The 22,952-nt window shown below is 32.5% G+C and overlaps 2 protein-coding genes and 1 long non-coding RNA gene across 4 annotated transcripts in view; all 3 read right to left on the reverse strand.

Annotated features, from left to right (window-relative positions):
- Window positions 1–7,805: 7,805 nt before the first annotated feature.
- The window catches only part of LOC148923941 (disease resistance protein RGA2-like), a 71,719-nt gene continuing 56,572 nt past the window's right edge, over window positions 7,806–22,952 (reverse strand). The window contains exon 3 of one of the 2 annotated variants that reach the window (XM_089059967.1): window positions 7,806–10,828. In XM_089059967.1, the coding sequence (XP_088916093.1) occupies window positions 7,842–10,700 (2,859 nt within the window). In that variant the 5' untranslated portion in view covers window positions 10,701–10,828 and the 3' untranslated portion in view covers window positions 7,806–7,841. The remainder of the gene's footprint in view (window positions 10,829–22,952) is intronic. The other variant, XM_089059966.1, reaches the window with a different exon arrangement.
- Window positions 11,922–13,724, reverse strand: LOC125191860 (uncharacterized). The gene is made up of 3 exons (XR_016133056.1): window positions 13,606–13,724; window positions 12,614–12,674; window positions 11,922–12,100 (listed from the first exon to the last, which is right to left on the reverse strand). It is a non-coding gene; the product is annotated as an uncharacterized LOC125191860 (long non-coding RNA).
- On the reverse strand, window positions 16,579–21,108 carry LOC148923942 (putative disease resistance RPP13-like protein 1). Its single transcript, XM_089059964.1, has one exon. It carries the CDS (start codon window positions 20,161–20,163, stop codon window positions 17,134–17,136), a length of 3,030 nt encoding a protein of 1,009 aa, XP_088916090.1. The 5' UTR covers window positions 20,164–21,108; the 3' UTR covers window positions 16,579–17,133.

Below are 22,952 nucleotides of genomic sequence, written 5' to 3' on the forward strand. Positions count from 1 at the left end.
CTATAGTTGAAGAGTGTTAGTCGAGAATAGGATCTCACCTAAATGATAATTACTACTATAAATGATAAGTGCCCATTTTTTTAGAAGGACTAAAATGATAAATTGTCCACCTTTTAGACTAATAGAGTATGTGTATTGTGTGTGTGACTTAGATTTTGAAATTGGAAAAGTACATTAAAAAGATGTGAATGTGCACACTCTCACACTTAAAATTGTATTGTTTGTTGGGAGATGAGAGTGAGTCTAGTCAATTAAAAGATACCGTAAGTAATTATTAAAAAATTTATAAAGAGTGTAAGTCGAAAATAGATCTCACCTTAACTATAGTATTAGTAATTATTTAAAAAAAAGTATATTCTAGTATGAGACTGTGAGTCGAGAACATACCCCACCTTAATGATAAAATAGTGACCACTTTGAACGATGGACTAAAATGATATATTTATATGTTTTGAGGACTAATATGTGTGTGTGTAATTTAATTTTTAAAAACAGAAACAAACATTAAAAGATGTGAGTGTGCACACACTCACACTTAAATCGAGGGATGGGAAGGGATCTTTGAGGGAAAATTGGTGGTTTATGAAATAAGCAAACTACATTTATTAGACAGATCTACTCCAACTAACTACATAAAAATAGACATTTTGAAATACCATTTTTTGTACCAATATCACATATAGGAAATACAAGGAAACTAAGCCCATTAAACGTAGAAATGATTTGGTTCAAACATGATAAATATACATATGTATATTACGGATAATATGAAAACTAGTATACTAGTATTTTTTTATTGTAAGAACAAAAACATTGCATAGTAAAATTAACTGAATTTTTTCGGAAAAATAAATTTTTCGCCATTAATGGTATTAAAATTCTAGCGCTATACTCATTTACAAAGATGATGCATCCACACTATCTATTCACAATATAATATCTCATTTTCCATTATGGTATCTTCACAATTAAAAGTGATTTTTGTTTGCATTTTGGGTAAGTAGACCAACACTCCAGTGTTCCCACCAAATCAATAAATACACTCTTATTCAACTAAATTATATCCACTCATTTTTCTTTACATCGATCTCTTAAAATTCACACAGAGTCAAACGGGACACTTTATCCCGAATATATAGAGTATTTTTTATAGTAAGAACTTATTATGGAATGCATTACAATGAAATTAACTACATTTCATAAAAAAGAAATTTTCGCCAGTCATCAATTTTATATTTTTGCGATCTAATGTTTTAAAATGATTCTCCGTTCTCGCAATTTTTATTTGAATCTCTCCCTACACGTACGTACGTGCATGCGTTAATTGTTCGAATGAATAAAACTTATTTGGGCATGGGGTGCTTCACAATCTTAAACTTCTATGTAAATGCAAGAACCCATAAGGTTTCTTGAAATTTAAATTATATTGGCTCCAATTTTAAAATCATAATCATTCCTTGTACAACCATATTGACATAAACAAGCTAAAACCTACAAAAACAAAGATTTGATATTTATTTGGTACTATCCAAAAAACTAGCCTGAAAATAAGTAATGGTAATTTTCTTACAAAATGAATAAGTATGTCTATGATGTACAAGGTGGTCCATAGATGTATTCTCCCTCCAAATACAGCTTCAGTTCTACTTGTCACTTTCTTGGTTTTAAGGTTTTAACTGTGACTGTCCTTTTTTATTGTAATTACTGTAAGAAATTACTACAAAATAAGAAAAAATTTAAGCCCTTTTGATGAGCTAATTTTTTAACGTGAGTTTAATTTTTCTTTTATGCTGGGCATTTTGTGGTCCATTTATGAAAATTTTAGCAGTTAATTGTTTTGGCATGTATTCATCATTTCAATTTGCAGTATAGTTAACATTGCCATTTTGATTTATTCATCACAAAATTCAATTTTGTGGTGAGCTACCAGTACAAATTAAACGAAACAACAAAGTAAACGTTCTATCTAAACCGCACAGAATTTAAAAAAAAAATAGAAGCAACAAGTAGCATATATCATGGCATTATCCGTCAATCCTCATCCTTTGTAAACTAGTGGTCTCACTGCAGCTTTAAACTAAATGAGAAGTTCCGATAATAATTTCTAAACAATCACTAGGCGTCGCATATCCAAGCATAAACTATAGATCACATATATTGACTGTCGATCGTACCCGAACAAAGTATCGCGGACTATATATATATGGAATTGGTTAGAAAATGGTCTAAACGATAACCAAAATTTATTTATATTTCCTCTTCTGGTATGGATTTTGCAATAGTGAAAAAAAAAAGTTCAATACACTACATTAAGAATATAGATCTTAAATTCTTGAAAGGGATAAATATATTGATTAATTAGGGATGAGTACCACATTAAACTCAGCTTTTTCCTTAATGGTTTCACTCTAACAAGGAATCAACATCAAGAACAATGCCAATTGAAATCTATAATGATGATTAATGATTATGGTGCCATGTTTCTTATTTAAAATTTTGTTAGCCCGGGTGATTTTTGGTCCCATTTCTCATTCAACTCAAATTTTGCTTCTTTAATTTGGCTTTTAAGTGGTAGAGAAGAGAGACATTTTATAGCTAGAAATACGTGCAATTAATAATTGGATATATGAATGAGATAATATGCATCCTTAATTTTATGTTAGACTTTCTTGTAGGACATTTTAAAAAAATTCTACCTCCATTTCTAATAGTGCATTAATATCATGTAACATAGTACTCCCTCCGTTCCATAGTAGTAGAGTCATTTTGCCATTTTGGTACGTTCCATAGTAGTAGAGTCATTTCCTTTTTTGGTAAAAGTCAACACATTTCTTCCCACCTACTTTACTTTCTCTTACTTTATTCTCTCTACATCTCTCTACCTTTTTCATTTCCTATTTTATTTTTCATTTACTTAACTCACCTAACACAACTTTTATTAATCCCCGTGCCGAAAAGAAACGACTCTACTACAATGGAACGGAGGGAGTATAATTTTAAGGGATATAAGCTGAAAATTTCAAAATTAATAAAGACAAAGGTATTGAAATTTCTGTCGTTTATGAATCGTGGTCATAATTTGAATTATGCAATGTTTATAGAGCCAGAATCGAGTCTAGGAAAAATAATATAAATTTGAGATTATCCTTAAAAAGTTAATACTCTTTCCTTTCAATAATATAGGCGATCATTGAGTATTTTACAAAAATTGAGAATGGACTAAATAATTATGCAACAAACCTTAATATGCCCATATTATAATAAACTAATGCTAGAGTTGATAAAAGAATAAATAAAGAATACACTAGCACATACATTAGAAAACATAATTATTTATGAAAGTATGCCTTATATATATTTGGAGCATCCGAAAAGGAAAACAAGCATAAACCCTGAATTTTTTAGTGTATAACAAAAAAATAGTGCTAGTAATAACGAATTTCCTTGACATGAAAGATGTACTATAATTTACTTTTCTTGAAATACTAATACTTCATATGTTCACCATTAAATATTTTTATCTTAGTATATTGTGATGTTCATTGTAAAATGTTTCATTCTATTTTAGTAGTTATGGTTGATGAACTTCAGTTTCTACTTACTCAGTGTACTCACATTCACTCTAAAATTCGTATATAAAAATGAGATTTATATTTCACATGTCTTTTTTCACCTATATTCGACTAATTTATCTAAATTTATGATAAGTCTAACAGAACATTTAATGGTAGACGGAAGAAATAAAGTAGGGTCCAATAAATGTCATGACATGTACAATAATTAAACAAGGTTGACTTTTTAAAGTGAAGGGAAGAAATAAGCCATGCAACAAATTATTGCATTGAGATGAATCCATTGCCTAAAATGAGCAAGAAATGTCAAAATAAAGGGTCCAAATTACAAAACACAAATGGAAATTTAATAGAGAGGCACTCAATAGTCCTTGGCTCCAACTTCCAAAACTGCCCATCGTTTGTTTGGATTTAAGATGAGAAAGAATGATTGTGTTGTTAATGATACATCAATTTTCCAATCATAATATTTACATGTTAACTTAGATGGAATTTTTGTGGTCCTTCCAAAGAATTTAATGAGGCTTCTTAATAAGTGAAGTATCTAAGCAGCAACTATTTCTTTTTCTATGGAATCATAACGAAAATGTAACCTGCAAAGTTTTGATTGGTTTGAAAAGTATGTTTCGATATTTATTGAAATCTTTGTTACTAAATGGATAGGGGTATTATTGAATTTTATAATAGGAGTTGGACTGAAAATATAAAGTTCAGAAGGCTATGAGCCCAAACTTGGAATCAGGCCCATTTAGGACATACATGATAATGTGAATTTTATTATTTATTTATTTTTATAAAAAAAAAGCTCTTATGCAGTGCCAGATATAGAGAATATTATTAGCAGGGTTTCATTATCTAATCATTTATTCTCAACAAAATAACTCACTTTTTTTTCTTAGTTTGTTTCAACTAAAATAATATATTACTAAAAATTGAAAAAGAAATAATATCTATATTTTATTTTCTTTCCGCATAACATATAATAAAACTTATCATCTCATGTCGCTCAAAAAATAGACCATTTTTCTTGGAACGAAGGGAGTATATACCGTTGGATTTAATAATAAGCTTTACAAGTTTTAACAAAAAAAGTAATACTAGTAAAATATGAAAATATTAAAAGAAAAAGTAGTTGTGATATTAGTAGTGAAAAATCAGTCTTACTTAATTTTAAAGAAATTTTTTTTAATAAAAATATAAAATGAGTAATTTTTATATAGGGGAGTGATCAATTGCTAACTCATCATTTAATTGCTAACTACAACTAATTTAAGGCCACATGATTTTAAAAAATGTGTGGTCTACAATTTGCCATGTGTAATTTTCATTTTTATTAATTAAATCGAAAAAGATTAAAAAAAACGCCAAATTAGGGTTTTGGATGAAAATGTCAATATAGTGTTTCAAAAATATCAACACAATGCTTTAAGAATGTCAACAAAAATTTAGGATTGACATTGTATATGCTTTATATTGACATATTATCTTAGCTGCATTGACATTAACCTGTGTACGAAAAATACGAAAATTCTAGATTTTTTTTTTTCAAATTTTGACGTCGGAACATATGCATGTAGTATATCGTTGGAATCCTTATAAAATTATCTTTAATTTGATATATGTTATATGAATTTAAAGTTTTGGGATTTCTTTTAAAAGTTAGTTATAACTAACTTGACATTAATACCCCTATTGATTTTTATTGGAATTAATCCTATAGCCTTATTGACGTTTTTTGTTGATCGTGTTGACATTTTGTGGTTGATGATCTAGACCTTTAATTTGAACTAGTGTTAACCCACGTGCGATGCACGACATAATATTTTTTTGTCCTACAATTTTAAATTGTTAATTGATTAATTAAAATAAGAAACAATATAATTATATAAGATTTAAAATAGAAAAATATACTACTATAATAAAAATTCAATAAATATATACTCCTCCATTTTACACCTAAAAATATTAAATTAAACATATTTAAACTGGAATTAAGACAAACACAATTATTTGGACAATGCTAAAGACACTATATTAAGTGTTGACATTTTTGAAAAATATGTTTAAAACAGTCCTCTATATTTCTCTACTAAAAATAATAAATTGTGTAAAGATGAAGATAAATACTATGTATGTTTTAGTTAAGGATGTGACAATTCTTCCCTCTCTAACAACTGTAAGAAATATTGGGATAAAATTCTGGAACCATATACACGCGGTACTCTACTATTGTAATCAAAGAATAAAAACAACAATAAACGAAATGGAAATTACAATGGAAATTAGTCAAGAAAATCCTCTTTCCACAAGACAAATTACATCACGGTTAGTGCTCTCGGATTGACATATTTTCCCTAAAGATGAAACGACTTCCTCCTATTGTATATAACATCTCAAACCTGCCAGACGCCTATAAACTTGATGGGGCTCCAAAATCGAGCAAAACAATGTTCCTAAAATGTGCAATAAAATGTTGAGAGAATGAAGAATGTTTTGTTAGTGTGTATTCCATCTACAACTCTATGCCTTTTATAAGTACAAAATTAGTAGTACATAAGAGATCATGGAATTAAAACATCATAAATTATAAAATCAAGACAATATAGGTTACAAAATTTGTTAAATGCCATTATTCCATTTAAATATTTGTAACCACTAATGAGTCATTGTAGTGCTTTAAGAATTAGTCAAATGCTCATTAAAATATCTAAATAAATATTCATGAGAGTTACTTAAAATATTCAAATTGGTCCATAACTTATAAATATTTCAAAATAAGGACAAAACATATAAATGTTTCAAAAAAAGGCCAAAACTCGCCTTTTATATATGTATAGATATCTAATGGCTATTATTGAGTTGTAGTTAGCAATTAAACATTGAGTTAGCAATATAACACTCCCCTTTTTATATATAACCTAAAATGTAAAAACAACACTACTGTATTAATTATGGATGAGTGTATCATATTTCAGAGTAAATATATAAAAAATAGTACTCTAACATACAAAAAATCTACAAATTTAAAATATTTTATAAACTAATCAAATACGTATATAGATTGAAATGTTGCTATACCTTTAACTGTAAATGGAATCAATTTCGAATTCGTGTAAATATCAAAATTTAACACGATCCATTTTTAGACTAAATAGGTGTACTTGGTACTCCCTCCGTCCCATAACAGTTGAAACAAAATTTTTGAACACGGAGATTAAGAATTTATATTAAATAAATAGGAGAGATGAAAAAAGTAGGAAAGATAAGAGAAAGTAAAGTAAATGATGGAATAAAATAAGAGTGATTAGATATTTTGTCTTTAGTTAAAAAGGAAATGACTCAACTTTGTTGGGACGGACTAAAAAGGAATACGACTCAACTTTTATGGGACGGAAGGAGTACAATTTTAGGAACACATGTCAATATCTCTACATGACTTGTTACAAGCAAGTTTTATGGATTACTATAATATTTTTAAATTATTATATAAAACTTTTTTCAAAATGTGGAGTCTTCCTCTTCATCAAAAACTATTACCGCCATTATTTCTTTATTTCACATCTCTAAAAAATATTTATATCTACATTTGATTCAGCCCCTTTTTACCTTCAAATTTCGATGATTTACTCTTCTACAATATTGATTTGGGAAGGGCTAAAGATAGTTTTTGAAATTTAAGAAAAAAAAGTTAAAAGTAGAAAATAAGAGAATGGCTTAAGAGAGAAGATATACAGTTTTGAGTTGCCAATCAGTTTAAGTAGCTCTATTATAAAAATATTACTACCTCCATCCCCCAAAATTTGCTAAACTTTGACCCGACACGGGTTTTAAGAAATGTAATGGAAAGTGAATTGAAAAAGTTGGAGGGATGTGGGTTCTACTTTTAAAGTATTAATTTTATAATAAAATGTGAGTAGGAATGAGTTAGTGGAATACGGGGTCCACTACCAAAAATGGTAAAAGTGAAGTGTATCAAATTTTCAGGGACGGACCGAAATGGTAATATGTATCAAATTTTCAGGGACAGAGGTAGTACTGATTTACACGATTGGAAGAAGCCATATGATCATGTCATAAAAAACAAAATCTAAATCTTAGATAACATTGAACGATCACTCGAGGTCGAACCTTATTAAAACCTTCATGACAAAAAACCAAAGGGAACATGAAGAAAAAAGAGTATCCGTCTAAAAAGATTTGTGATTATACATACCACAATCCCAAATTCAATCTCAAAAAATTAAATCAAACAAGAAGACATAAATTGCTTTAGTTATACTGCTGGAGAAGTTGAAGTTGGGGATTATGTTGGGAAATGGATCTCCAAGCTTGACATTCCTTGTCCTTGTCCTCTCCGTATATTTTTAGTAGCTCTGTTGATCTATTGATATTCAACTCCCGCAAAGACGAGGAGACCTTGCGTAGCAGGCGATGCGGAAGCTTCTTCAAACTCTTACAATTCTCGATACTCAAATCAGTGAGACATGGCATGATGGAGATGGCAGCAGATTCTTCTTCTTCCTCCGTTATGTCCTCCCACTCCTCCCATTTGGAGGACCATCGAAATTCCAGTCTCTTGAGTTTAGGAAATGCAACAACAACATCAGATGAAGATTCTATTCCTAAAAACTCCCTTCCGACAAACATCAACTGCTCCATTCTCCAAATATAGAGAATTTCCAAGAAAGGTAGTTTCCCCATAGCCGGCAACGATGACACCTCACTCAAATCACGCAGGAAAATCTGTTTTATAAAGTTGAGAGGCGATGACATCAAATGCGGAAGCCTGGAGCCCTTATATCCACTGATTACCAATTCATTCAACTTGTAATGGGGTAGGAGAGCTTCTACTACCTCCATCCACATTGATGATGATGACTGCTCCATTTCATCCATCATGCCCTCAAAGGATATTTCGAGTCTTTCAAGTTTTTGGAGGAGTGTCTTCAATTGTTCTTGTCGAGCATCCTCAACCAATTCATCCATTTCACTCATACTACTACAGTAGATTTCCAATTTTAGAGTTTTGGTAAGATGACGGTATAATTTTTTCAAAACACCCAACTTGTTGTATTCACTTCCTATTTTAAATTCGAACAGTTGCATTGTGCGGAGATTACTTAACTCACCTAATGCTTCAGGAAGGCAGTTGATACCAGTGTGTTGAATCTTCAAGATTTGCAGTTCAACCAAACTACAAATGCTCTCTGGTAACTCCTTTATTCCCCGATTCCATCTTAAGTCAAGATGTCTTAGCTCAACCAAATTTCCAATTTCTCGTGGAATCTCTGTTAGGTTGCACTCTAATAAGAGAAGAGTTTGCAAGAAATAAAGCTTACATATGATTCCAAGGCCATCCTTTGACAGGTCAGACTCACTTAAATCCAACCATCTCAAGTGAATCAGCGTTTCCATTCCCACCGGAGGAAGTCCACCATCAATTCTTAACACCCTAACACTTTTCATGCAATCACAAACTTGACTAATTCTGCCTGTTTCATCAAAAGGAGAAGTGTAGTCCAACGATAGACTCCGATATTCTTGGACATGAGAAACCAATGAAGGAGCACAAACTTGACAACTTCTCTCCTTGTCATCATGTTTCCTAAGAAATAGAGCAAAATCATGTACAATATCATGCACTTTACACCATTCTATTTGCTCCCCCGACTCACTTTTCTCAATGTCTTGAAACAAACAACGCATTGCTAAATTTCTCAAGTTCTCTCGACCTTTGAGTTCTACTGCACAATTTCCACTATTAGAGCCAAGATAACCTTGCGCCATCCACTCTTCTATCAGAGTCTCCGCATGAATTCTGTGATCTTTAGGATAGACGGCACAATATGAAAAACAACGCTTAAGAGCCGGGGACAAATCATTGTAGCTTAAAACCAAATGAGGAAAAAGATCAACTTCGGCACTCTCCAACTGCCATATTTCACTCTTCTCGACATGTTCCCATCCTTCCAAATCCTTGAATTGCAAAAGTCTTCCTAAAACAACTGCAGCAAGAGGTAATCCCTTGCATTTGCTAGCTATTTTCTTGCCCACATCCTCAAATTTTCCACATTCATTCTCACTCTTTCCTTCAAGGGATGTGGCACGCAATAATGACCAACACTCTTCAGGATTAAGCTCTTTCGGGTGATAGATATCATCATCTGAGGTACCCATCCTCTTAGCTACCCTTTCATTTCTAGTTGTCACCAAAATTTTACTTCCTGGTGCGCCATATTCGAGATTAATTTTCAGGGGCTGCCATTTGTCTCTGTCTTCTGACCAAACGTCATCAAGGACGAGAAGAAACTTTTTTCCTAAAACAGATGCGTTTAATTTTTGTAACACCACATCTAGCGGGTCGGCATCCGGAGAAATAGTGTCTTTTGTCACACTTTTAACCATATCGGTTGCAACCTTCGACACAATAAAGGGTTCAGAGACACATACCCAAATTTTTAACCAATCCTTATCGAACTGAGGATCGTTAAAAATAAGTTGAGCTAGTGTCGTCTTCCCAAGTCCCCCCGTCCCAACTATAGACAGAATTTGGATATGACCAACATTAAGCATCATATTCTTCACTATGTCATCCCTTTTCTTATATATGTCCGACCCACAAACATTCTTGAAGTCAATTGAAGATGTGGTTGGTTGTCGATGAGACTCGGGCGCAGGCATAGAGATGACGAAATTGAAATCATCCTTCTCCTTTAAGATCTGATCAAGCGTGGCGTTCACATGTTCTATTTTCTTGGCAATATCACGACGAAAAGAAATTTCCTTGAAAGATAAACATGAACATGGGATGAAGGAGCAGCCTATCTTTTGCTCAGGCTCAGCAAAATCTTCCAACTTATGTTTGAGAAGAGAGTAGTTCCATTCATCCAAAATGTCGTTCATCTCATAAGCCGTAGCTTCGAGCTCCTTCAACCAACTTTTGACGATTTGATCATTCACTGCTCTCTTTTCTGCATCATCCAACACCATTCGGATCTTATTGAGCTTCTTGGAAAGATTGAGAAGCTCCTTCTTCACGCCTTTCACCAAATTGACTTCATACCGAATCTTGTCTTCTATAATAGCTGCAACTCTCTCCACCACTGCTGAAACTATAGCGTCTGCCATTTTATGTGATTTGGAGCTGCTTCTCTTTATTTATGGTGGAAATCAATCCAATATAGTATTGGTTTTAGATAACACTTCAACTATTGGTTCACTGTGCCCTCTGTTGTACAGACAAGGTCACTCGTCACCTGTAAGTGGGACAAACATTCAATTCATTTCGGGTTTAGAAAAGATTTTGTTGAAACCAGTGGACTGGCTAGTTGGTGACGTAATTAAAATACGGGATAGTGATTAAATGTAAATTTATATATTGTACTAACTCCAAACTTTTTGATACAATGTCAACACAATGTAAAATTTCAAGATTTTAATGTTAATACAATGTGAACACAAAATTAATACAACGTGAACCGTTGACATTGTATTGAAACTTTTTGTTGCTATTTTGTCATCTGTTGATATTTTTTAATAGTCCAGATTATAATTTGCAATTTGTACAATATATAGAGTTTGCATTTGATTACATTCCTTAAAATTCCTTAAAATAGAATAGTGTCGACTTTTTTATTGTAAAAGTGAGTATTCAGCTAGTAGATTTTTGTAGCGGAATGGAGTAAGTTGGTTATTATACATGATGGAGAAAGAAGCATTGGGCATACCTGTCCTACAAGTTTAAGAGATTTCAAATAATAATAATATTAAAATTTTAATTTTTCAAATAATAATAAGATTAAAATTTAAAATTGATCTCGTATATTTGTTCAAAAAAAAAAAATTAGTCTTATATAAAGTGTGTTTACTTTTGGCTTTAAATAATATGCTTTGGTATATATTTAATAGTCCATAAAATATTAACGATCAATTGCATTTTAAAGTTTAAAATTGATCTCGGATATTTACAAAAAAATAATAATAATAATTATTTGATCTTACACATTAAGTCTGTGTTAGCTTCCGGTCCTAAAGAATTTATTTTTTTCCATTATATAATTTAACTCGTTAATTAGGTCAAAACACAATTGACCGTTAAACTTTTACGAAACCATTAAATATTGATCAAAACATTTTTTCCAGAACCAAAAGCCATTACACTTAATGTAGGACCAATTTTCTTTCATCAAACATACGAGACTTGTCACGACCGCACTTTTGCTAAGGATAGCAAACCGGGAACCCGTGACTAGGGGTGGGAGATAAAGAAGAGGGGAAGAGAAAGGGGAAAATAATGACTGAATATTCACTCAGAAATAAAAGAGAAACAACTTCAAATTAACTTTTAATCACAAAAACTCGAATGGAGATCTTACTCTTCAGTAAATATTTATCAGAGTATAGAAGAACAATACGCAGCGGAATGAACACGGTGACATGTATGGAGACATGCACCTCTGAGAGCCTCTATTTAAAATATAAAGAAAATCATAAACTCTGCTCAGCATTCCCCACCGTCACTGCTCAACCTGCACATTTAGAAATATATGCAAGGCTGAGTATAAAAATACTCAGTGAACACATTGCCGAAATATACATACATAAAATGAAAATGTTATCATGCCATCACAGTAACACTCGAGAGTTTTCTCTTAAAAGGCCCGAGCTTACTAAAATCTTTGTTCGACTGCGCAGTCTAAGTTCTTTCATACTTTGCCATATCTGAACACCAAGTGCCGTGGAGATGGTGCTCTCCCACGATCACCTACATCTTTCTCCAGCCGGGGAGGTGGCCACCTCCCAACGGCCTCCACTATCTCATCTTTGTGCCGTGGAAGGTGGCCACCTTCCAACGGTCACCTATGTACACTAGTCCGAGTAGGGGCACCACCCTCACTCGAACCCGAATTCGATTCTTACGTTCCAACCAAACAGATAGGCATAAAACAAATCATTTATGACAAGACAACATCATTTTCACAAATAACAAAACATAACTTTATATTTTCATCCACATTAGTATGTAAGATAGAAAAGTTCACCTCGTTCGTTTAGTTTCCTTAACTTGAATTTCTCGCTCCGACTTTAACTTGCACAGATAACCTTTTTCAAAAACACCAAAAAAAATAAAATAATATAAAATACTAATCAGACTTAAATAAATTCTTGAACCTTAATAGGAATGCATGCCTCATAATTAATTCTTTTTTCTTATTTCATTTACCTTTAAGGAATTTCTAAAACTCATTTTTTTATTGGATGATTCTTCTACCACTATTCTCGGGCTTCGATTAAATTGGTATTTCATACACTAATACAAATTATGTACTGCAACACCAATTAATTAGAAGTTGGGCTTAGATTTATTTCTCTACCATAGTTTAGCCCAAGTAAATAAAATGCTAGCCCAATCAAATTAAACCAAAACCCATATATGCAAAGACCCCATTTCATCTTCCTCACTCCCAACCCAAATTGACGTGAGAGAAACTCCTCCTTCTCACTACCTGTTGCTGCCACCGCCCCCAGCTCGGCGCCGCCGTCCGCCTCCGGCGGCGCCCCTCTTCTCTTCTCCTTTCCGTCCCCTCCCCTCTCTCTCCTCTCTCTCGGATCTGTTACGCCGCCGTCGCGGCCCTCCATCTCTCCCTCTCGGATTCCACCGCCGTCACAGTCATGCACCGCCTCAACCGCCGAACTCCCAAAAGGTAAGGATTGATTTATTATTCTTCCCTTTTATTTCATTTTCTAAGGATTTATAATTTTAGATGTCAAAGTTTTGGAATTTAACTTGTAGACTTGTAGAGGTGGTGAAATCGTCGGCAACGGCGTGCCGAAACTCAGTCGCCGGAAATCCGGCAGATTTGCACTCTTAAGATAAGTTCTTAATTTGTGCTTACTGTAGTTGTAGAACTTGGTTTATCCATTTTATGAATTCGATGAAAAAGAGTTACAAGAATTGTTGGCTGTATGTTTATGAATTTCACTACTTTAGTATGAAATTTGAATGTTTAATGGTGGTGTTGAAAAAACTTACCTGCTTGCTGATAATCATGCTTGCTTTGTTGCTCAAGGTTGTCTGTGTGGAAGTGATTGTAGATTGTACATGTGGTGGAAACTTTGGGACTAAATTTATAGTAAAGGTAATTAAGCAGGAGGTGGGTGATGGTATTCAAGCAGGAGGTGGTAGAGGATGGCTACGTGGCTTGAATGGGAGGAGAGTAATCAAGCAGGAGAAAGGTGGAGGAAGGCTATTGCAACTTATGTAAAGAGGAACATTGGGCTTCAAGAAGAAATTCTTTTAGTGATTTGGGTTTTTCAAGAATGGGCTTCTAAAATAGTGTAGTTTTTCTTTTTTTTTTTTTTTTTTTTTTTTAAATTTAGGCCCATAAGAAATAAATTCTTTTATTTGCAATATGCTTTATTTCTTGAATTTAAATTTATTACATAAAATTTACAATTAGTACTTTAGTGGCATGCTAAGTAAGTACTCCCTCATCTCGATCGATTGCAAACATGTGATACTTCTTTAATTTTCAAAAAAGGAATGAAGATTAAACGAAAATAATAAAATTCGGACATCCATTTGATATCTTTTCAAGATCAACTAAAAAGATAAGAGAGACTCGGGATGTTACAAGACTAATTATGGACTTCAGTAAAATAATAATATTAAAATTTTAGGTTACATGGAATGAACAAGGACCCTCTGAGTTTAGAGCATCCACATTGAATATCCATGACTCTCCATCACATCATCGTTCCCTTGTTGAACTATTGCAAAATTGATGGCATGGCACTGATTTTCAACGAGTTTTGTGGAATATTGCTCTTGAAATTGTTGTGTGGGCTTAATTGATATAGTTAAAAGGCCCATAAAGTTGGGCTGTTTTTTATATGGTAAGATTTGCATCTGCTAAATTAACTGGGCTTTCTGAGGTAGCTCAGTTCTGTGACTAGATTAAAAAAAGAGACCATATAACTTTAGATTATTTTATTGAAACTTTTTCTGAACAAATAAATTTGAAAATAAAACAATATATGCGGTGCTGGTGAATATTTCATTTAGAATTGATTTTAGGGGTTAGGATTCCTGCTAAGTAAGTAATTTAAGGATTGTCATAAACTTTTATCTATTTTATAGTAATTGTGATATAGTACTACATTTACTTGGGTAATTTTATTAGAAATGGAATGATGTCATACTAATTATTAAACTCTAGAAAAAACCGACTCTGTAGAGTATGAAAAACCCGCTCAATATATATTACAAACAAAACTATCTTTGCTGTAGGGATCAGATTAGTCTAGATTCACTAATTACCGAGACCTCTTTGTTCTTGTACAAAAGAGCTCAGCCAAACTCTCACTCACGCGGCTGATTTACACAAGTAATACAACTAAGATTACAAGAATCTAGTTCTAACTATTACAAGGTCTTGAAGCTGTCAATCCAACTTCAATTGTACTCAATTGCACCTGCACACTCAAGAAACAAGTTAGTAACACTAAGAGAGATCCTCTCGGATCTAAACACTAGTACTCAACTAAACAACAGAGAGCAAGAACAAGCGATCAAAGAAACTTGGCTCAGAACCCGCCGCAACCAAACACTGATCTATTCTTCCAGAACTAGATCCAAGGAGCACCAATGGATTGAATAGAGTCAACCCTCAGACCACCAATACCTCCACCAGATAAACCCCTCACACCAGATCAAGTTCCACCGAACAAATCACCACACACAACCTTCGAGTTCTCACAAATCCTAGTTCCACTCCAGTAACAAGCAATCGAAGAGATTGCTTCACACCAGCACTCACAAAAGATCTACCACTCAAAGAACCATGGAAGATCACCAAGAGACGGCCGGAAGTACGTCGGAGAAGAGGAGAGAAGAGAGAGATGCTCTGAGTCACAAAGTAGAGAGAGAGAAGGTGAATCGAATAAATCGGCTCAACAAGCCAACACTCACATAAAACACTCAACCCTACATCCAACGGTCAGAAGGCAACATCTGAGAGAGAGGGGCACGTGGCAGCATCTGGAGTGAGGAGGTAAGTAATTGGGCTCAGCCCAATTAATAACACCCGGGCTTAACAAATAATCACAGTCCAATAAGAGTCCATCCAATATCCAACATTTGCACAAATTGCACATAAACCGTGATTTATTTAGTCTATAAAAAAATAGTTAAAGCGAATTTCCTTCATATAAAAGATGGCTAATCCATTTTTCTTGAATTAATATTTCATATGATCATCATTAGATGTTTTTATTTTAGTAACTTGTGATGTTCATGGTAAATTATTCCATTCTATTTTTACTATTTATGATAGATGAACTTCATTTCTACTTATTATACTCATATTCACTCTAAAATTCATACATAAAAGTGAGATTTGTATTTAATTTTACATGTTATTTTTTCACCTGTATTCAACTAATTTTTTAAATTTATAACAAGTTAAACAAAACATTTAGTGATAGACGGAAGAAAAATAAGGTCAATAAATGTCATGACATGTGCAATAATTAAACTAGGTTGACTTTTAATTGTGAAGGGAAGAAATAAGCCATGCAACAAATTATTGCCTCGAGATGAATCCATTTCCTAAAATGAGCAAGAAATATCAAAATAAAGGGTCCAAATTATATAACACATATGGAAATTAAATAAAGAGGCACTCAATAGTCCTTGGCTCCAACTTCCAAAACTGCCCCTCATTTTTTTGGATTTAAGATGACAAAGAATGATTGTGTTGTTAATGATTCATCAATTTTCCAATCATAATATTTACATGTTAACTTAGATGGAATTTTGGTGGTCCTTCCAAAGAATTTAATGAGGCTAAGAATAAGTGAAGTGTCTAAGCAGCAACTATTTCTTTTTTTATGGAATCATAACGAAAATGTAACCTGCAAAATTTTGATTGGTTTCAAAAATATGTTTCGATTTTAAACGTAATTTTTCGTCACTATATCGATAGGGGTATAATTTGAATTTGAAGTAGGAGTTGGGCTGAAGTTGTAAAGTTTAAAAAGGCTATTGGCCCAAACTTGGAATCGGGCCCATTTAGGATATATGTGAGTGTTAAATAATAATCTTTGAAGAGCGTTTCTTCTCTTTGCATGGTTTTTTCCCTTCAATATTTTTTTCAGTCTTCTTCAACAGGAATGGATCATTTTATATCTATATTTAAAGCAATCCAGTTTCACCACATGCATTCGGTGTTTGAGAGAGAAGATACACAGTTTTGAGTTGCCAATCAGTTTAAGTAGCTCTATTATAAGAATATTATTTATGCAATTGAAAGAAGCCATATGATCATGTCATAAAAAACAAAACCTAAACCTTGGAGATCACAACGATAATGATCACTCAAGGTCGGACCTCATTAAAACCTTCATGGCAAAAAAACCCAAAGGGAAAAACACCATGAAGGAAAAAGAGTATCCATCTAATAAAAATTTATCATTAAAGAAGAAAGATATATATTACAATCCCAAATTTAATCTCAAAAACAGGTAAACAGACAGAAAAGCATAAATATTTGCATTAGACCTACGAAAAAAGTTCAAGTTCAGGATTATGTTGGGATATGGATCTCCAAGCTGAACCTTCCATGTTCTCTCCGTATGTTTTTATCAGCTTTGATGAACGATTGATATCCAACACCAGCAAAGACGAGGAGACCTTACGCAGGAGGCGATGCGGCAGCTTCTTCAAACTCACACATGACTTGATAGTCAAGACTGTGAGACATGGCATGATGGAGATGGCAGCAGATTCTTCTTCTTCCTCCGTTATGTCCTCCCACTCCTCCCATTTATTGCAGGAATTAAATTTCAGTGTCTCGAGTTTAGGAAATGCAGCAACATCATCAGATGATAATTCTATTCCAAAAAACTCCCTTCCGACAAACATCAATTGCTCCGCATCGTAAACAGAGAAAAGTTCCAAGAAAGGTAGTTTCCCCATAGCCGGCAATGATGACACCTCACTCAAATTACTCAGAACAATCTCTTTTATAAAGTTGAGAGGCGATGACATAAAACGCGGAAGCCTGGAGCCCTTATATCCACTGATTGTCAATTCATTCAACTTGTAATGGGGTAGGAGAGATTCTACTACCTCCATCCATATTGATGATGATGAAAATGATGACTGCTCCATTTCATCCATCATGCCCTCAAAGGATATTTCGAGTATTACAAGTTTTTGTAGTACTGTCTGTAACTCTGCTTGTCGAGCATCCTCAACCAATTCCTCCATTTCACTCATACTACTACAATAGATTTCTAATATTAGAGATTCGGTAAAATGACGGTATAATTTTTTCAGAACACCCAACTTGTTGTATTGACTTCCTATTTTAAATTTGTACAGTTGCAGTGTGCGGAGATTACTTAACTCACCTAATGCTTCAGGAAAACAGTTGATAGCAGTTCCTTCAATCTTCAAGATTTGCAGTTCAACCAAACTACAAATGCTCTCTGGTAACTCTTGTATTTCACTATTCCAACTTAAGTTGAGTTCTCTTAATTGCACCAAATTCACAATTTCCTTTTGAATATCTTTTATAGAGCAGCCTTCTAAGGAAAGAGATCGCAATTCAACCAATTTACAAATGCTCTCTGATAACTCCTTTAATTCTCTATTCCCATCTAAAACAAGTCGTCTTAACTGAACCAAATTCTCAATTTCTCGTGGAATCTCTGTTAGATCGCACTCTGATAAGAAAAGAGTTTTCAAGAAATAAAGCCTGCATAAGATTTTAAGGTCATCCTTTGACAATGGAATATAACTAACATCCAACCCTCTCAAGTGAATCAGCTTATCCATTCCCATTGGAGGAGGTTCACTGTAAATATTTAACAACCTAAGACTTTTCATGCAATCACAAACTTGACAACTTTTCTCTTTCTCATCAAGAGGATCTTTGTAGTTCCAAGAAAGAGTACGATATTTCTGGACAAGAGAAACCAATGATCGACCACAAGTTTGACAACTTCTCTCTATATCATCATTCTCTCTAAGATATAGAGCAAAATCATGTACTATATCATGCATTTTACACCATTCTATCTCTCCCGACTTGTTTTTCTCAATGTCCTGAAACAAACAACGCATTGCTAAATTCTCCAAGTACTCTCGCCCTTTGAGTTCCATTGCACCATTTCCCCTAACATCGTGCAGATATCCTTGCAATATCCAATCTTCTATTAGATTCTCCGCATGAATTATGTGATCTTTAGGAAAGACGGCACAATATGAAAAACAACGTTTAAGAGCTGGGGACAATTCATTGTAGCTTAAAAACAAATGAGGGAATAGATCTACTTTCGCATTCTCTAGTTCCCATATGCCACTCTTCTCTACGTCTTTCCACCCTTCCAAATTCTTGCCCTGCAAATGTCTTCCCAAAACAATTGCAGCAAGAGGTAATCCCTTGCACTTGTTAGCTATTTTCTTGCCAACATCCTCAAATTCTCCACATTTGTGCTCACTCTTTCTCGGAAAGGATGTTTTACGCAATAATGACCAACACTCATCGGGACTAAGGAGTTTTGGGCGATAGGTGACGTCGGTACCCATCATCTCAGCTACCTTTTTCTTTCTCGTTGTCACGAGAATTTTACTACCTGGTGCACCACATTGGAGACAAAGTTTTAAGGGCTCCCATTTGTTGTGGTCTTCTGTCCAAACATCATCGAGAACAAGAAGAAACTTCTTTTGATTAATACAATCCCTTAGTTGTTCTAGTTCTGAGCCCAAATTGATTTTCTTTGTAGGTGTCTTTTTTGTCACACACTCAACAATTCCTCTGGAAACCTTAGACACATCAAAGGGATCAGAAACACAAATCCATATTCTTAATTCAAAACAATTCATCTCTTGTTTATCATCATTATAAACAAGTTTGGCAAGTGTTGTTTTCCCAAGCCCCCCTGACCCAACTATAGACAGAATTTGGATACCACTGCTACTACGCATTAATTCCTCCATTATGTCATTCTTTAAATTATGTATGGCCGACCCATGAACTTTGTCCATGTCAATTAAAGGCGTGGTTTGTCCTCGCCAAGATGTGTGCACGGGATCGGTTGCAGGTGGAGAGTTGACTAGGCCAACAATAAATTTAAAGCCATCCATCTCTTCTAAAATCTGATCTAGCGTGGCTTTTGCATTTTGTATTTTCATGGCAATATCACGACGAATAGAAATATCATCGAAACATAAACATGAAGATGGGATGAACCAGCAGTCTAGGGATTTGAGCAGAGAATTCAGCAGCTCTTGCACAACAGAAGGTTCTGTGTTCTGTTTGTGAAGAGAGTAGTATTCCCATTCATCCACAATGTCGTCCATCTCATAAGCCAGTTTTTCGAGCTTATTCAACCAATGTTTGACGCTATCTTCCTTCAGTCCTCTCTTTTCTGCATCATCCAACACATGTCTGATCATCGCGAGGCTGTCAGAAATCCCTTTAAGCTCCTTCTTCACACCTTTCACCAAATTGAATTCATAGGAAATCTGGTCTCCTATGATCGCTCCAACTTTCGTCAGCACTGGCGATATTACAGCATCCATTATCACTAGATACTACTTGCACTGTCCTCACTATCTAGCTAGGTTTATGTGATTTGGAGCTGTTCTTTTTTTTTTTGTTTCTCTTGATTTATGATATCCAAATCCAAAGGATTTTGAAAAGTCAAGATCAGTCTTCACTGCATGAGCTGCATGTTGGACAAACATTTAGATCTTTTTAGTTTTTATGTTTTCTTAGAACATATACTTTTTTTCATTTAACACCGTTACTCTACTTTTTAGTTAGAGATTATGATGTCTAAGAAAGAATATTTATTGAAGAAGCATGGGATATCTTATCCAATGAAGAGACTTTTAACGATAAAATATCTAAAGTAAGTTTAGGTGTTGTCCTACCAAAAATGATCACTTAAGATGAGCAGGAGCATCAAGAAAGACACTCTGAACTTAGGAGTATTATATTTAGAGTGAACTACATAAACGGTACCTGATCTTTCACTTTCGCACGTAAATGGTACCTGATCTTTATTTTATATCGTTTTTGGTACTTATAAATCATACTTTTGGTACCTGATGCAATTTTTCTTTCCAAAATGCCCTTTAAACAAATATATTTTCCCCATTTATGTCATAGAGGGTATTTTGGGAATATTTTAGTACCAAAAGTGATATTATAATATCTTCTTTCATTATCCTCATTCTTTATACTATTATTATTAATCAATATAGTACTTATTATTTTTATATTATAAATTAATAATTAATTCATTTTTAATATCATTTATAATAATATTATTAGTATAATACTAAAAACTGATAGTAATTAATAAATAATTGTAGTATAATTATATAGATTATGAATAAAATAATAATAATAATAATAATAATAATTATTATTATTATTATTATTATTTTATATTAAATTAGTAACTAATCAATATAGCCTCAATAAAAATTTAACATTGTGAATTGTAATGATATAAAAGTTGAATATTATTAGTTAGGTGTTTCAACCTTAAAATGGGTATAAAATAATTTAATAAAAAATATTCAATTAATTTAATTACTTTAAAAATATTTTACTTTTTATTTATATTATGAATGCAATTAGATATATGTAAAAAACACTAAAAAGAAAGAAGAAAAAGAAGAAAAAGGAAAGAAGAAGAAACATAAATTAAGGAGAAAAAAGGAAAAAAGAAAGGAAGATAAAATACTAAAAAGAAAGAAGAAAATGAGAAAAAAGAAAGAAGAAGGAACTAAATAAGAAAAAGTGAAATAAGAAAGAAAGAAAAAATAATCACATATTTGGTACTCCCTCCGTTCCATAGTAATGGAGGCAAAACTTTTTGGCACGGAGATTAAGAAAAATTGTGTTAAGTGAGTTAAGTAAAGAGAGAATAAAGTGAAAAATGAAAAAGGTAGAGAGATGGAGATAGAAAAAAGTAAGAGAGAGTAAAGTAGGTGTTGAAAAATGTGTTGACTTTTACTGAAAAGGGAAATGACTCTATTACTATGGAACGGACGGAAATGGAAAAACGCTCCTATTACTATGGAACGGAGGGAGTACTATTTAATTGAAATTTCCAAAAATATCCTCCATGAAAAAAAATCACATATTTGGTACCTAGGGTTATTTTTGTCACTGGGTATCAAAAACGATATAAAATAAAGATCAGGTACCATTTATGTGCGAAAGTGAAAGATCAGGTACCATTTATGTAGTTCACTCTATTATTTATATTAGGACGGAAAGTGAATTACATTTACATTAGGATGAATAGTAGTAATAAATATTAGAGTGAACTACACAAATGGTTTATGAACTATGCGTTCCGTACACAAACGGTACCTGAAATTTAAATATATCATGGGTAGTCCCTGAACTAAGGTGTAATCACATTCATAGTATTTTTTCACTATTATTTTGATATTAATTTATAATTTTTATATTTAGAATTAATATTCAAGTATTTTTTATTTTAATTTTTTACTTTATAATAATTAAAAGAGTGAACTACCCTAATAGTTCCCGATCTTGTCGAAAAATGCATAAATGGTCCTTAAAAATTTTTTATAGCATTTTTGTTACAATAAGACTAAAGTAACCCTAGGCACCAAAAATGTAAATTTTTAATGTTTGAGGGTATTTTAGACTTTAAATATTAGTATAATATTTTTGTATTTTTAGTTACTCCTTAAATACTATAGTATACTATTTTTATATTTTTATTTACTTAAAATAGTTTATTGTCATTATAAGTTTAAAAATAAATACAATCTTAAATAGTTTAATTATACTTTATTTATTTTTAAAATTAAATATCATTCATTATAAAAGTCATTCTATGTGATTTATTTTTAATTTGAGAAGAAAAAAATATTATAGTGAACTATAGTTAATTTTTTTACTTAAAAAATGTTACTTAAATATTTAAATGTTACTATACTTAAGTGAAAAGTAAATATTTTATAATTAAAATATAGTATAGTGAGAAAATAATTTTAAAAGTATAATAAATTAATAATTGAAATTTTAAGTGAATTATATCTAACATAATATAAGGCAGACTCTTGCACACATTTTTAATAAATAATTTAAAGTAAACTAAAGTAACTTTTTTTTATTATTATAAAGCTCAATTTATACTTTATTCAAGTAATTATTGGAAAATTTTAAATGAATTATAATTGAAAAAAAATATTTATGTTGTAAAAATATAAAATCAACTAGTACCAAAAAGGTAAAAAATTTTACCCCGAAAATGTGCTTTTATATATGTCCAAAAAAATTGCAAGAATGAAGAGGTACCAAAAATGTGATTTCCAAG

This window comes from Salvia hispanica, chromosome 6, assembly GCF_029641045.1.
Source record: "Salvia hispanica isolate PSC_SH4W2 chromosome 6, Shi_PSC_v1, whole genome shotgun sequence".
In the NCBI taxonomy this organism is placed as follows: domain Eukaryota; kingdom Viridiplantae; phylum Streptophyta; class Magnoliopsida; order Lamiales; family Lamiaceae; genus Salvia; species Salvia hispanica.